The sequence below is a fragment of the Sus scrofa genome, chromosome 8 (assembly GCF_054392235.1).
Source record: "Sus scrofa isolate SSC_HxYL_T2T_F1_AM1 chromosome 8, Sscrofa_HxYL_maternal_Yorkshire_Landrace_v2.0, whole genome shotgun sequence".
Lineage (NCBI taxonomy): Eukaryota > Metazoa > Chordata > Mammalia > Artiodactyla > Suidae > Sus > Sus scrofa.
The window spans coordinates 140,005,686-140,020,950 of NC_139390.1; the positions used below are offsets into that span (position 1 = coordinate 140,005,686).

Below are 15,265 nucleotides of genomic sequence, written 5' to 3' on the forward strand. Positions count from 1 at the left end.
GGACACATACCCATATCCTCCTGTGCAGTTACTACGACACACACAGGAGAAGAGGGTCTCACCAACACTTTATCTGTGCTTTGCAGCCTCATGTATAAGAAGCATCTTACTCAAAACTGAGTCCAGCCCATTTCTTAAAATCAGGATCAATTCATAGGGATTCACAAGTGTTTTCCAACTTAAAAAATATACCATTTACAGAGTATGCACTTACTGGAGTTCCCGTCGTGGCGCAGCGGTTAACGAATCTGACTAGGAACCATAAGGTTACAGGTTCGATCCTTGGCCTTGCTCGGTGGGTTAAGGATCTGGCATTGCCACGAGCTGTAGTGTAGGTCACAGATGCGGCTTGGATCCCGCGTTGCTGTGGCTGTGGTATAGGCTGGTGGCTACAGCTGCAGTTAGACCCCTAGCCTGGGAACCTCCATATGCCGAGGGAGCGGCCCTAGAAAAGGAAAAAAAAAAAAGTATGCACTTACCTGTTTCTTTTAAATCCATACTTTAAAATAATTTATATCATATAAATCTTAAGGAATGTATAATAATCTGTTAATAAGCCTCAGACAAGCCCAGAGATTATTTACTCAAAACTGTAGGATTTCATGGTGAGAAAAGCAGAGGTTGCAATTTTTCCAGAGTAGCAAGGTGATTACACGACTATTTAATCAGCATGACCACATGGGTATGATCTCATTTCAAATGCATCTTTCATGTCATTAGAATAAACCGAGCTAGGACTAAACCGCAAGCTCCTGCTTCTTGGTCCAGCACTCTCCACTTCGGTACACTGCCTGTTTCATATCACATTTGCATAATCAAGTATTCTCAGGGATGATGGTTATTATGAATGCTAATGTTTATTAACCACATTCTCAGTATTTCCTAAATAAATACAAATTTCAAAAATAAGACTACTGCAAAATGAGGAAACAAGCTTTTCTCTCTGGCCTAGTAATACCTAAATTAGACCAAACTGGAAGAAAAATCTGAATTATGGGGTGTTTTACTTATATCTCATTCCATGGAGTATTTGGGGTTGTTTGTAGGAGTGTAAGTACAAAATATGAATAAATATTTATCATAAGAACCAAAAGAAATATAATTTGGAGAAGAAAATTAGAGATTTTGGGGGTGCGAAGGGCCGGTGAGGTGGAGAAATTAGAAATCTATGGTGATCAAGTTTATGACTATTTTTCAGTTATCAATTTAACACAAAGCTACGTGAATGCCAAAATGGAGAAGTAATAAGCACGGTCAGTTACTTTTTTTTTTTTTTTTTTTTTTGTCTTTTTGCCATTTCTTGGGCCACTCCTGAGGCATATGGAAGTTCCCAGGCTAGGGGTCCAATTGGAGCTGTAGCTGCCAGCCTACACCACAGCCAGAGCAACACGAGATCCTTAACCCACTGAGCAGGGCCAGGGATCGAACCCGCAACCCCATGGTTCCTAGTCGGATTCGTGAACCACTGAGCCACGACGGGACTGCCCCCTTCAGTTACATTTTTGACATCATCTACTATGATGAAATACTTTAATTCCCCAGGGAAAGTCAACGTTTCCTACATCTCATGCTAAAATTAATGTCTCACGTGGGTTGTATAACTCATCGACACCAATGAACAGCTAAGATTGTCGATAAGTTTATCATTTTAGTGATAATTAGTAATAATTAGATTAAGTGTATAATATTGGTAAGTGCCACATATAAATATGATTGTGATACCGCCATCATCACAACCACCTGTTGCTTATTTAAAGTGCGGATTCCTAAACACCTCTCAAAATCTAAAAAACGGAATTTCTCCAAGGGGTGTCTGGATTTGACAAGTTCCAGAGTTGGGTCAAATGATTCTAAAGTTTAAGCACCACTGACGCAGACCAGCTAGAGCTTTGATGAGCATCTCTCACTCCAAAGGGGCCCGTGGAGCCTCTCCCGTGTGATCACAGGGTTGTGATCTGAATACAACGTGCATGTCATTAAAAATGCAGGAATCTGAACTCAACCATTGCTCAGAGTTCTCCCCTGGGAAAACAGATGATCATGAGGGTAGCTTAAATAATCCTTCCATCAGCTGGAGTTTGGGCAAGTGTTAGACAGGAGGCCATTCAGCTACAGAACATAAGCTCGTACAAGCAGCAACTTTGCTTTGTTTACTGCTACATTCTCCATGCCTAGAACAGGGGCGAGGCTACAGACAATATTCATTCGTTCACTACTTGTCAAGGACTAAGAAAGTAGGTATTCAATGTTACTGAATAATTGACTGCTATATATATTGAGCAATCAATTTCCTGTTAGGAAATTTTTATTTTCCTTTTAGGAAGTTCTATCACCATCATATAGAGCCAGAATAGCATCCTTTAAAGTGACAGTTGTGGAGTTCCCGATGTGGCTCAGTGGTTAAGGAGTCTGACTAGGAACCATGAGGTTGCGGGTTTGATCCCTGGCCTCGCTCAGTGGGTTAAGGATCTAGCATTGCCATGAGCTGTGGTGTACATCGCAGACGCGGCTCAGATCCCACATTGCTGTGGCTGTGGTGTAGGCCAGCGGCTACAGCTCCGATTGGACCCCTAGCCTGGGAACCTCCATATGCCAAGGGTGCGGCCCTAAAAGGACAAAAGATATGAAATAAAATAAAGTGACAGTTGTTTTCATTTAAGGACATAAAATGGAAAAAAAACCCATAAAGTGGAAAAATTTAGGTTAAATCCAAGATTTAATCAACTTCTAACAATTCATAATGATTTATAATTACCATTTGAAGTCATCAGCATAATAGGGAGATTTTTCTCTTTTTTTTTTTTTTTTTTTTGTCTTTTTAGGGCCACATCTGTGGCATATGGAGCTTCCCAGGCTAGGGGTCTAATCAGAGCTACAGCTGCAGGCCTACACCATAGCTCACAGCAACGCTGGATCCTTAACCCACTGAGCGAGGCCAGGGATCGAACCAGCAACCTCATGGTTTCTAGTCGGATTCATTTCCACTGCACCACGACGGGAACTCTGGATTTTTCTTATTCTATTATAATAACATATACATGAAAATTAATTCTAAAATTATGTTTTTCCTTAGGTAATATTCTTATGATCTTGTTTTGTTTTAACCTTTTATAGCTACCACAGAGGTCAAATTACAAATTACAAAAGAAATTACAAAATCTCTCAGAGGTGAAAAGTAAAAGAAATATATTGCATACAATTTATTGAGATGTTTTTCCCCATAGTTTCTCTCCTATGTTACAACAAAATATGCTAAATTAGTTGGTCAGGGTTTGCCCTAAACTCCTTTTGCAAAAACCATGATGACTGCTAGTACTAATGCTCCCAATACTATTATCATTTTGTTGAAGAATATTGTTTTCCTATGGAGATAATATTAAAATCTCTCAGTTAAAGCAGTGAAATTAAAGCAATACATAAACCATAATACCGTTTTACAACATTATAAAAGTTTCAAGGGAATTCTAAAAGGTACAGACGCCAGGTAATAATAGCAACGTGTCTTCTGCAACATCTAAACATCACAACTAAAATACTCTGTAGATCACATGAGAAAAAAAAAAAAAGAATCCTGCATATGAGCCATTCGCACAGCTGTCAAAGCATAAACCTACTACCTCTATAAACTGATCACTGCACATAAGTACAGTTTATAACCTAAAATGCCCTGGTTATAGCCTAACTTACAGCAACACAAGCAATTTCATGAGGCTAGCAGATATATGTATGGTAGCAATGAAGGACACTAAAATCACAACCAGAAAGTAAACATTAGCTACTCATGAAACCAAGTGAGACAGAGCAACTGGTAAGAACCATGTGTAACATAAGAAAAAGCTCTGTCTCGGTAACTGTGGAACTTACCAAGCCCCATTATTAAGATTACAAATCAAAAATTAACCTTTGTGTGTGATGATAATCAATTAACACAATTCTCTAAAAATTTAGGACTATTTTGAAAATAGCTGTCACAAGACAGAATACGACTATCGAACTGCCTGATGAATCTTGGCCAACATACAAAAGAGTCCTGGGATTTAATAAAATAAAGATGAAAAGCATTACCCTGGTTCTACCACGCAGCATAACTATACCGAATGACAAAGAATAGTCCTAAACTAGGTTTGGAATTGAGCATTTATCTTCTTTAAGGAAATAGTCAAAACTTTTAGACACTTGCATTTTCATCCAGAAATTTCTATCCCAAGAGGTTACTGAAAGGTATTAAGTTATTAAGAATTAAAATAACTCACATTTACCTAATTAAAGATTTTGTAAGGCATTGTTATTATTACTCTGTATGGATTTCTTAAAATCGCTTTTACTAACATTATTTAATGTAGCCTTCAAAGATTTCCACATGAACTAGCTTGGAAATATATCATTTCTACTTCTCGACAAAAAGACTAAGGGAAAGAAATTCTGCAAAAACTTTGTGTGAGTTTAAATCCAGTCAGCATTAGAATGATGGATCTAACGCAGCCTAAAGATCCAAATCTAATTTCTAGATTCTGTATTCATGTTTCTATATAATCAAAGAAATTTGGAAGCTTATTCTAATTTATGAATAATCCAGGTCATGAGTCCCATCTACAAAAGAAACAAACAAAAAGATTCATATAGGGTTTATTCACTTAAAAAAAAAAACGGTTCCTAGAGGATGCCTATAAATAGCATTTTATGGAGCTCCTGTTGTGGCTCAGTGATTAACGAATTCGATTAGGAACCATGAGGTTGCGGGTTCAATCCCTGGCCTTGCTCAGTGGGTTCTGCATCCAGCGTTGCCGTGAGCTGTGGTGTAGGTTGTGGACACGGCTCAGATCCCGCATTGCTGTGGCTGTGGTGTAGGACGGCGGCTACAGCTCCGATTGGACCCCTAGCCTGGGAACCTCCATATGCTGAGGGATAGGCCCAAGAAATGGCAAAAAAGACCAAAAAATTAAATAAATAAATAGGTTTTTAAGAGGGAGAGTACTCAAGTTAACTATAAACCAATTAGGTTTTTAGGTACTTTTCATGTTTTTCCTAAATTTATTTTCCCATGAGTTCTGAAAGGCAGGTATTATTATACCATTTTGTATATCCTAGCTCAGAAAGCTTCAGAAATGATGAAAGTTCAGTGCTCTCTCCATGGGTCTGCTGCTTCTCAACTTAACCCCTACAGTGCCTCTGAGGGCAGAGGTCCAGGGTCTTGACCTACCTTTCCAGCCTTGTTTCTTGCTGCTCCTCCATCACCAACACCGGTATCCCACGCCCACACAGTCTAGTTTACCTCCCACAAGGACACACCAGGTCAACACACCAGACTCCCAAGACCATTCAAGAGACACCCCGGGTCCATATGTATGTAGGTCATCTCACAGCTCTGGGCTTCTGACCTTCTTACTCCTTCTGCTCAGGGTACTATTTGCTTCTTCATGATCCCAAAACCTCTTTCTTCTCCTCTCAAAACCCATCTTACATGTCACCTGCTAGGTAATTCCTTATGCCTTTTTAACCTACACAATTTGTTCATACGCTTGCAAGAACATTAACTTCTCTTATTGTGATTCATTTAATTTCTACCTATCCTGTCACTAGACTTTGAACTCCCAAAGCAGAGATCGCTCTGATTCATTCTGCTGTCTCTCTAGTGCTTAGCACAGTTCCTGGGACAAGATAGATTTTCAATACGTATTTTTGGAACTAAGTGTCACTCATCAGGAGGTAAAGTAGAAACCCTATAACCACTAAGTTGTTATGCAAATATGCTTCAAAATTATTTCTGGGTACAGAATGAGTGAATAGTTAAAAACAGTGTATTCTCATTTTTCTTTGAACCATTCCTTTCACAATTTTGTTTTCTCAACCTATTTACTCTACCACTGATTTAAGGTCTTGTTAGAAAAATTTCACCCAGCCTAAACTATGACATCTGCTAATTAATACCATCCAAGTTAATGAGGTATGAGGGCTTTTAATGGAAAAAGAGATACTAAGAACTGTAAAGCCCCCAAATACCTAAGTAGTTATTTTCTTTTAATAATTAGAATAATCAGAGTTAACTAACCTACTCAATATTTCTTACCCTGTTACCATGGAAATATATTTGAATAGTCTCACACAAGGTCCCTATGCTGTACAGCAGGGAAAAAAAAAAAATTTGTGTTGGGGGAAATAACAATAAAAAAATAAAAATAAATAAATAGGCAAAAAATGGCAAAAAAAACCCTAATACATGAAAATAATTTTACAGTGTTTAAAAAATAGATTTTTTTAAATTCCAAACATCAGTGTATACCTTTTACAAAGTTTTTAATAAAGCATAACCAAGTAAAACTTCTACTAAGAGAAAGTGTCACCGTCATCTTATTACTCATTCATCTCCACTAGCCTTAGGGAAATATGCATGTTCATGGAAATCACACACATTTTCAAAAACTACAAAGCAATGACAAGATAACAAGATAAAAAAAGTTTTTCTCCTTTACTAAAATCAAAAGGGGGTTGATTCCCTATACTTCAGTGATTTTTGTCTAGCTAAGATTGTTGTTCTAATAATTTCAACAGTAACAACATTAATAACATGTTACAAGAGGTGATGTTCTTTATGGAAATGTTTCATTACAGGGATTCCCCCACCCCAAGTGCAGCAAATGATCCCCTGATCACTTGAAAACAATGGCAGTTTATGAACCTGGCAACAAGTATCACAGGGGGTGCGAGTAGAATTGGCAGCTTTCATTTGCCCCATAGCCACTTTTATGACAGCAGATGTCCAAACATGAAGAACAGAACCCCCACCAAAACAAGGAAGCCCACAATAAAAGAAGCAAACTAGTCCAAGAAATACTTACTGATTTCTGAGTGTGTGTGGCTGAAAGCTGTAGCCACCAGCCCTGGCAGAAGAGCTTCCTTGAGGGCAGAATGAAGGGTCAACATTTTTTGGATATTAACTAGCAAAATCCAAAGAAAAGGCAGCCCCCTGGGGTTAATTATTATAGAAATAGCATCCTGTCTCCAGCTTATGAAACTCTTCCTGTAAACCCACCTGCTGATTCCCCTTCCTTCTCCTTTCACAGGATGTGAAAGCGGCCAATCAGAAGCCACCCACCCCACTAAGGATCCTTGCAGGTTGGCAAGAGAAAGCAAAAAAAGCAGCTAAGTGCCACTCCCCTCTCCTGCCTTTGCCGACGAGGTTAATACTGATAATCATTTGGTCACCAGCAATTCCACCCACAGTAATTGCTACCTCCTCCTCCCCTCTCAACGTTTGCACTGCAATTGCTTTCATCCTGACACTGAAACAGCTCACAGCTTTGTTTCACCTGACATTGTACAGATAACACACACGTCTTCATAATCAGTCACTATCTACCATCTGTGTCATCCTTGAAGGGTGCCTGGGTAACATCCTTTTCTCCCAACAGATGTTTCAAAGAATAAGCAGGCTATCGTTTTCTTTTATAAGCATAAGTGCTTATAATATATACATGCAAAATACGCACATAGGCATATGAGTATATTCACACATGCATGCCATCTGATTACATGTGCCTTTCCTTGCAAGCTATTGGTTGGTGATCATTCAGCTTTAAATATTTTTATAAACCATATATTTTCCTTTTGACAAAAGATGAGAATTTTAGTTCCATCTGTAAAGGAGGCTCTTAAATTGCAGCATATTTATGTGGGGAGGCTCAGTAGCTGGGAAAGGCGAAGTGTGGGCTTCACTAACAAATTTGATTTGCCAAGCACTTTCATAATATTTGAGACACTAAATTAGGCATTTCCTGCAGCCAGAAAAATGGCAGTCTTTTCCCTTATTGGGTTTATATTCTAACAGATATCACCATCTGCTATTTATTCTCTTTATTTCGAACATGGCATCAAAGAGACACAACAAATTTAAATGAGTTTGTAAGATTTCATAGTTCACTTATTCCAGCCAGAGAGCTGAAAAAAATTTTTAGAGGAAGGAAATGAGGTTTTTAAAATTCATTTTTATTGGAAGACATTCTCTCACATTGGTGATTAAAAGCAGATTGTCTACGTGGAAATCTTCCCTAGCTCTACCACTGGATGGTTGCAGTAGGATCTTACTTAACTCGCAGTATTTGTCATCCGCAAAGTGAAAATGATATCCATAGCCACTTCTCAGAGTTGTGGCTAAGGATTAAAGGAGTGATTATGCATAAAGATTCAGGTTCACAGTAAATGCAGTCATTGCTAATCATTGCCCATGAGTTGGGAAGCTACTCAAAGGTACATCCTGGAATTCCTGTCGTGGCTCAGTGGTTAACCAACCCAACTAGCATCCATGAGGACACAGGTTCAATCCCTAGCCCCACTCAGTGGGTTAAGGATCCTGCGTTGCTGTGAGCTGTGGTGTAGGTCGCAGACTTAGCTCTGATCTGGCGGTGCTGTGGCTGTGGTGAAGGCCAGCAGCTACAGCTCTGATTGGACCCCTAGTGTCTGGGAACCTCCAAACGCCGAGGGTGCAGCCCTAGAAAGACAAAAAAAAAAAAAAAAAAGGTGCATCTCGTCAATCCAATATTCAGGAAACATCCACCATTTCTATACATGTCATACATTTTCAATTACAATCACAAGCCAAATTTAAATGTGAGTACAACGCATTTCCTGACTGCCCACTTCACCTGTTCCAACACTATTCGTCACCTATCCAATACTCAGTCTCTATTTTTTCCTTACCAACATGATCCTTTTTATTTTAGGAGCAGCAGTATGCCCAGCTAAGAGACAGAAAACACGTTTCCCAGACACCTGGGATCAATCACATGACACAGTTTTGACCAATGAGATATAAAGGAAAGTTTCGGTTGAGACTTCTGAGAAAGCTCTCTAAAGGGAGGCAACTTACCATCACGTGGAGTTCACTTTTGTTCATCCTTTTTCCTGCCTGGAAAGCAGATGCAATAGCTGGAGTTCCAGCAGCCACCACAGGACCACTGTGAAAGGCACATGCCAAGCCTGGCTAAAAGAAAGCATGAAAAGGACTTGGGTCCTGATTTTCATTGTAGATCTGCCATGCAGCCCTATCTTTCTTCCAACTGACTTATTATTAGGTAACCAAAGATAAACCTTTACCCTATTTTAACTTCTCTTATTTGGGTTTTCCATACGAGCAGCCAAACTTAAATTGCTGACATATCCACTGACCTAAGTAGGTATCATTGACCCCATTCACAGATAAGATTAAGAAACAACCTTGATGACAGAGCTCAGAGATGACAAAACTGGATTTGGAACCCTGGCAGCTTGGTTCTTAATTATACCACTATATATCTCTTAAAAAGAGTACCAAGAGGATTAGATTTAGGGGGGAAAAATTCACTTTTTCTCCTCTCTGTACACTCCCTTTTCTTGATCCACCATTCACTCCTTTGGACAACCAATAACCACTGAATGTATTGAGTGCTAACCACAGTATGCTAGGCGCCGAAACACCACACTGAACAAGTCAGACAGGACCCTGCCCTCAGAGAGCCTGCATCTGCGCAGGGATACAGATGAGAACACAGACAAGCGCAAATTGTGAGCGCAGTTTCGTAGAAGGTACAAGATACCCTGAGGAAACAACAGAAGGGACCTAACCCGGCTTCCCCTCAATGTGCAGGTACGAACTGTCCTAAAGTGCGGGGAAAATTCCACCAACAGTCACCTGCTGTACCTGAGCATCCAGAGGTGATTCTCTCCCCAAGGGGAGGAGGGCAGCCTGAACCACCTTCCCTGGTGGCCCCTGGCTTGACATGGCATTCCCATGCCTATTTTCACACTGCACTCATTCCTTCCCCTACTGAGAGGTGTTCTTACTCTTGATGTGCAGTGGTCAGAAATGGTTTCCTACTCTGTTACTCTGTTATAGGTTAATCCTACCTGTGTCGGGCCACAAGCTGTGCTACTGTCAGCATTCAGAGGCCACCCTTCAGTCTATTTTGTTTAGAGCTGTCGCCACGCAGCTTGTCCTTGCCCCCACCTATCACCCCTGGATTGGATGGCAATTGAAATGGAACAATAAGGTCATTTCTTTTAAATCTTCGGCATCAGATGGGAATAAAAATAATTCCTTTCTCTGGGTCATAAAGCCTGATCTTTTCTTGTGACCCCACTTCAGGCTTTGTCTGTGATTCACATACCTAATATGTAAAGACTTCCTTTTTATTAATTACCCTATCAAGAAATTGAGGAAAACAACAGACCCTTCTCTTTGGTTCTCACCTTCAACATCTTCCTCTCTCAACAGAGCAATGTATCTCTTAAGATTCGAAGAAAGGAAAGGCAGCGTGAGACTGTCAAAATTGCTACAGCATTTTGATCAGATCTATCTTGTTAATTGGCACTCACCTTTTGCCCTTGGAGCAGGAAACATGGAAACATCAAGCTCTCTTTGATGGCTTCGACCAGTGATAAAAAGCCACAGTGGAGTCACTTGACAAACCTAAAAGCAAGTATTCAGGTAAGAGGGCACAAAGAGCAACAACAATGAAGAAAGAAAAGAGAAATAACCTTATTTCACTTGTCCTTACTGGCTTAAACGCATAGCACAGGCTATGTTTGTTGCATGAAGAGAGGCCCCTTTTGCCTTCCAGCTTTTTGTATCAATAGACTTTCACACTTGTCTCACTTCCTAGCATGACAAATGGTCATTCCATTTGTCACTGTAATTATGTGACCTGAAGGGCAATAATCTGGTGAAGCAAGGACTGTGAGTTCTCATCCTCACTAAGCCAATAACGTCTCTTATGACCTGGGAGGAGTTACCCAAGCTCCATATTCTTATATTTAGAAAGGCAGTGACAATAACCTGCCTCGTAGGTTTATGTGAAAACAAGTCGATTTTTTAAATCATAATAAAACACTTCATAAACAAAGGGCTTTGAAGCTGCATTATCATTCTCAGGCTTGTGCTGCTTTTCCAATTACAGAGTAAGTCAGTTACTGATTAATCATTACCAAAGCAACAGTCCCTTCCCATGAAGTGCAGCCACGGGGCAGAAGAGTTATCAAGATGAAATATGCATTGAAATATTGCTCTCACAACTTCAGATATCAAAAGATGCATCAGATCTTTTCATTGTCTCAAAAAGCACCTGAGCTCTTTGCATCCCCATAGAAAACAGAAAGTGAGGAAGCTTGATAGAGAGGTCAGAAATGAGAACATTGATTTCCATCATTTATCCTTGCCATGTTGGAGGAGAATCAGTTATAAGCATGAAACTGGCAATGCTCTCAGTACACTCACCTGTGCCCAGCAGCTGGCAGTAGCAAGCTTTAGCAGGTGGAGCAGAAAATGCAGATTCAGGTGGCAAAATTGTGCTCATCTCAAGACCCTGGTTTGCTCAACCTTTTCACCCTCCTTCCAGCATCTTTGTCTCCTACTGGATTTTTGTACCCTCTAGTTGCTGTGCAGCCCCAGGACCTTCTCTCTAGTCCCAGAATTTCACAAGAAATCTCTACTTGTGACAGCTTTATTCACGGTGAACATTTAGATTTATTAGAGGCAAAAGACGATAACAGCGATTAGAGTTAACCCTGATGGAACCCTCTGAATTTTTCTGAGTGGTTTCTGCCTCAATGTTTCCCGCCTCTCCTGGCCCGCACCACTTCTGTTAACTCCATTCCCTTCTCCTTTGACGCCCAATCCCTGCAGATTCTCAACCGAGAACTCTGGGTAAGACGAAAGCATTAAGAGCATAGAAGACAGTTCCCAAGCCTTGTCCTTGCTGCCAAGCTTGCCTGGACCCCACTTTCATGCTTTTCTCCATGAAGCCACTAGGGGACACTTTTGAAAGTGTAAATCACAGATCTCACTCCTTTACTTAAAACTCTCCAAGAGCTCCCCGTAACACGTAGAATGAACTGCAAAGTCCATTCCATGACCCGAAAACGTCACTGGCAAAGCCACTGCGGTCCCGGGGAGGGGGCTGGGGCACAAGACAGAATCGAAGTGGTAAAGTCTAACATCTTCTTTGGGGCGCTACTCGAGGTTCACTTGCCTAGAGGGGGCGGTGTGCAGAGACCTTGCACCCCTGGCACTGGATGAGCGCGCCCGGCACAGCAGAGCCATTCCCCACACTGCAGCTTTGCGGACAGTAGGCGGAAGCGGGAGCTGGACACCCGCACTGAAGGCGCCGGAGCAGGCCGAGCAGGTACGCGTCTCCCGGCCTCGCGGGCTGCCGCCAACCGCGGGGATGCAGCCCCGCGAGAACTCTGCCCCCTCCCCCCGACGAGATTTCCTGCCAAGCCCCGCCCACGGCCCGGCCCGGGGCTGGACGGCTGGACCGCAGAGCTCGTGCCTCTGCGCCCTCTGATCAGGGAATGAGGAGAAAGCAGAGTTCCCGTCGTGGCTCCGCGGTGGCAAACCGGACTAGCATCCCTGAGGATGCGGGTTGGATCCCTGGCCTCGCTTCGTGGGTCAGGATCCTGCGTAGCTGTGAGCTGTGGTGTAGGTCACGGAGGTGGCGCTGGTGCCACGTTGCTGCGGCTGTGGTGTAGGCCTGTGGCTACAGCTCCAATTCGACCCCTAGCCTGGGAGCCTCCAAATGCCGCGGGTGCAGCCCTAAAAAAAGAAGAAAGCTTTCCTTTGCTTCTGACCCGAACTCGGTCTGGTCCTATGAGCTCAAAGGACACTGGGCGGGAGGATTCTTGTTGGAGCCAACTCCGGAGGGTCCGTGACACATTTTCATGACTCTGGCTATGGAGTGAGCACACGGCGGCCCCCTGAGCAGCCTGGACCACAGCCCCTTGAGGGGACTCACCGGCGGCATCCCTGGGGATGGGAGACCGAAACTCATGCATATCTGTCGCTGTCCCTGGCTGGCCTTCCCGCGGCCCTGGCCGCGCGGGGACCGGGCAGACCTGTGGACCAGAGGGAGCCGCCGCAGTCTTGCCCACTGTCTCACGGGCAGTGCTGTCCTTGGCCCCTGTGCCAAGCTGCTGCCCTCCTTGCCTCCCTCCAGGGTCAGGGCGGGCATTCTCCATGGCCCCTCTAGTTTGGTGAAGGGAGGGGGCCAGCCCATGAGCCAAGAGGTGAGGCCAGGAGGGGCTCAGGAACAAGGACCAGCTGACAAGCGGGGTCGGGCCCGGGAAAGGCCCCGGGGACGCCCGAGTGGCAGGGGTCCCGAGATGGGCGCAGGACTGGCCACCTGACCTCCTCTGGTGAGCACTGGTTTCTCTGACATGGGGGGGGGGGGTGCCCTGAGAGCTGCTTGCAAGCCCAGGACCCCCACTGTCAAGACACCCTGTGGGCTACAGGGAGAACAGGATCACCCAGCCCCCCGCCTCACCCCCCTCAGCTTGTGAGGTGACCCTTGGGTGACCCTTTATCAACCGAGCTTGCACAGGCTCTCCTCCCTCTGTCAGCACAGGACCCCAGCTGCCCCGGTGATGTGGTGAGCATCTCATGGAAACCCCTGTGATTTTTAGCTCTCACTCAGCAGAAAGTCTGAAGACTCTTCCGTTTTGACCAAAGGCAGAAAAGTCAAGACCCCACCACCAACTCAGCTAAGCTGCTCTGGCAGGGACACACGCCCTTGTCTAACCTCCTGTGAGACATTCTGAGGAGGGACAGACTCAAGCAAAAACACTGTGAATTCAAGGAAACCCCCAACTGTGCCGGAGCCCGTGCCTATTTGGGTCTCTGAGGAGAATCCATGAACAGTTTCCTGCTGATCCAAATTTCCCACACTGGAAATCTCCCTTGGGTCAAATCCTGTGGCACTTGCATGCCAGCAAATCACTCCAGCCACCCCCTCGGTAGTTGGAAAAGGTCATGGTAAGAGGCTGAGGGAAGATCCAGAGGGGTTCCTGAAGCTTCAGACCCATGACCCCACTGGGGGTGGGAAACCTCACCAGCCAGAGCCTCCTCAAAATACTCCCGATGGGGAAGACAAGGCCACAGGCTTTTCAAACGCCGGAGGGGAAGTAACAGAGACCAGAAACAATGCAGGTCATCCTATCTCAGCCCGAGGCACCCAGCAGTCCCAGACACCCACCCCAACTGGGACCACCGAGACGAGGCAGAAGGGGTGGAAGACCGTGGCTGACCCCTTATTAAAACGTGATCCTCAAGGAAGTCCAGGCAATAGGAAAGAAACCTGTCGATTGGAATATGATAAAGGAAATCAATCAGGAGCCAACAGAAAAGGCTTCACCATTCCTAGAGCACCTCAGGGATCGCCTCTGACATTGGGCATAAACTTCAGAAGCTGGAAATAAACCCAGCTACCCCTGCCTCTCACCTGACTGAGGTTGCCTGTGGGGTGTTTAATACCTGGGATAGAGAGGAGGAAAAGTCAGAGGGTAAAAGGCCCAGAGGCAAGCCCACCCACTGGCTCTTGCCCACCAACGTCAACCCTTGGCAGAGGAACCTGGACAAAGCGCCCATGGAGAAACTCGCACCTTTGGTAAGTGGAGAAAGAGGCGGGGGGCCGGGGGGGACACGGCAGGTCCCAGCCACTACCGTCGAAAGCAGGTGGTCCCAACAGTGAAGGGTGATGGGGCAGGGGGCTCCTAAGCTGGCACTCCAGTTGACCCCCAGGGAGCCCCAGCAGACACTGGACAAAGGGGGAAAGCGCCTAGCACTCTTAATCAACCTCGGTGCCACTTAATGGTTCTGAACACACAAGATCAGGCAAACTCAGTCACAAAAGTTGTAAAATTACACGAGCGTCAGGGAAGGCCCAAGAGTGGGCATCCATAGAGCCACCAGAACGTAAATCAGACGAATACACCCATTCCTTCCTGCGTGTCCCCCAGTGCCCAGTACCTCTACTAGAAAGAGGTATCTTTACATAAATTGGGAGCTGCTATCCTCTTGACAAACGAGATTGGGGTCTCCCCTGACGGAGCAAGTCTGCCTTCCTGGAGCCAAGGTCTGAGCCCAGGGATGGGTGAGATGACCTCTTTGGGTTCTATTGGTTTGAATGACACCCGGCAGAAAGACCCCTGTTGCAGCCAACTTGGGAGAATCGGTAACATAAAGACTTAAGTGATTTGGCCACTGGCTACTTCTCCAAATGCACTTCCATAGCCTTCTCTCTGCTCCAGCCACCCCGACAGCAGCATTATTCCTCATATACCCCAGGCAATCATGCCTCAGGCCCTTTGCACTTGCTCTAACCTCAACTGTGATGCTCTTCCCCACAGTCACATGGTTTAGTGCCTGCCTTGATTCGGGTCTGCACACATCTCACCTTATCACAGAGACCTTCCCTGGCCACCCTATCACTAACAGCCCCCTGAATCTGTGTTACGACTTTAG

At 44.2% G+C, this 15,265-nt stretch overlaps 1 protein-coding gene across 12 annotated transcripts in view; it reads right to left on the minus strand.

The window, feature by feature from the left end:
- The window catches only part of ARHGAP24 (Rho GTPase activating protein 24), an 826,886-nt gene extending 814,698 nt beyond the window's left edge, over positions 1-12,188 (minus strand). For 6 of the 12 annotated variants that reach the window (XM_084973633.1, XM_084973614.1, XM_084973630.1 and 3 more), the window contains exons 1-3: positions 11,246-12,188; positions 10,348-10,441; positions 8,864-8,977 (exon numbers count right to left, since the gene is read on the minus strand). Coding sequence is in view for 2 of the 12 variants with exons in the window: in XM_084973628.1 (XP_084829754.1) it covers positions 6,837-6,921 (85 nt within the window). In the remaining 10 variants the exon portion in view is untranslated. Of the gene's footprint in view, positions 1-6,836; positions 7,038-8,863; positions 8,978-10,347; positions 10,442-11,245 lie in introns of those variants that run through there. The other 6 variants (XM_084973621.1, XM_084973634.1, XM_084973625.1 and 3 more) reach the window with 5 other exon arrangements.
- Between the last annotated feature and the right edge of the window lie 3,077 nt (positions 12,189-15,265).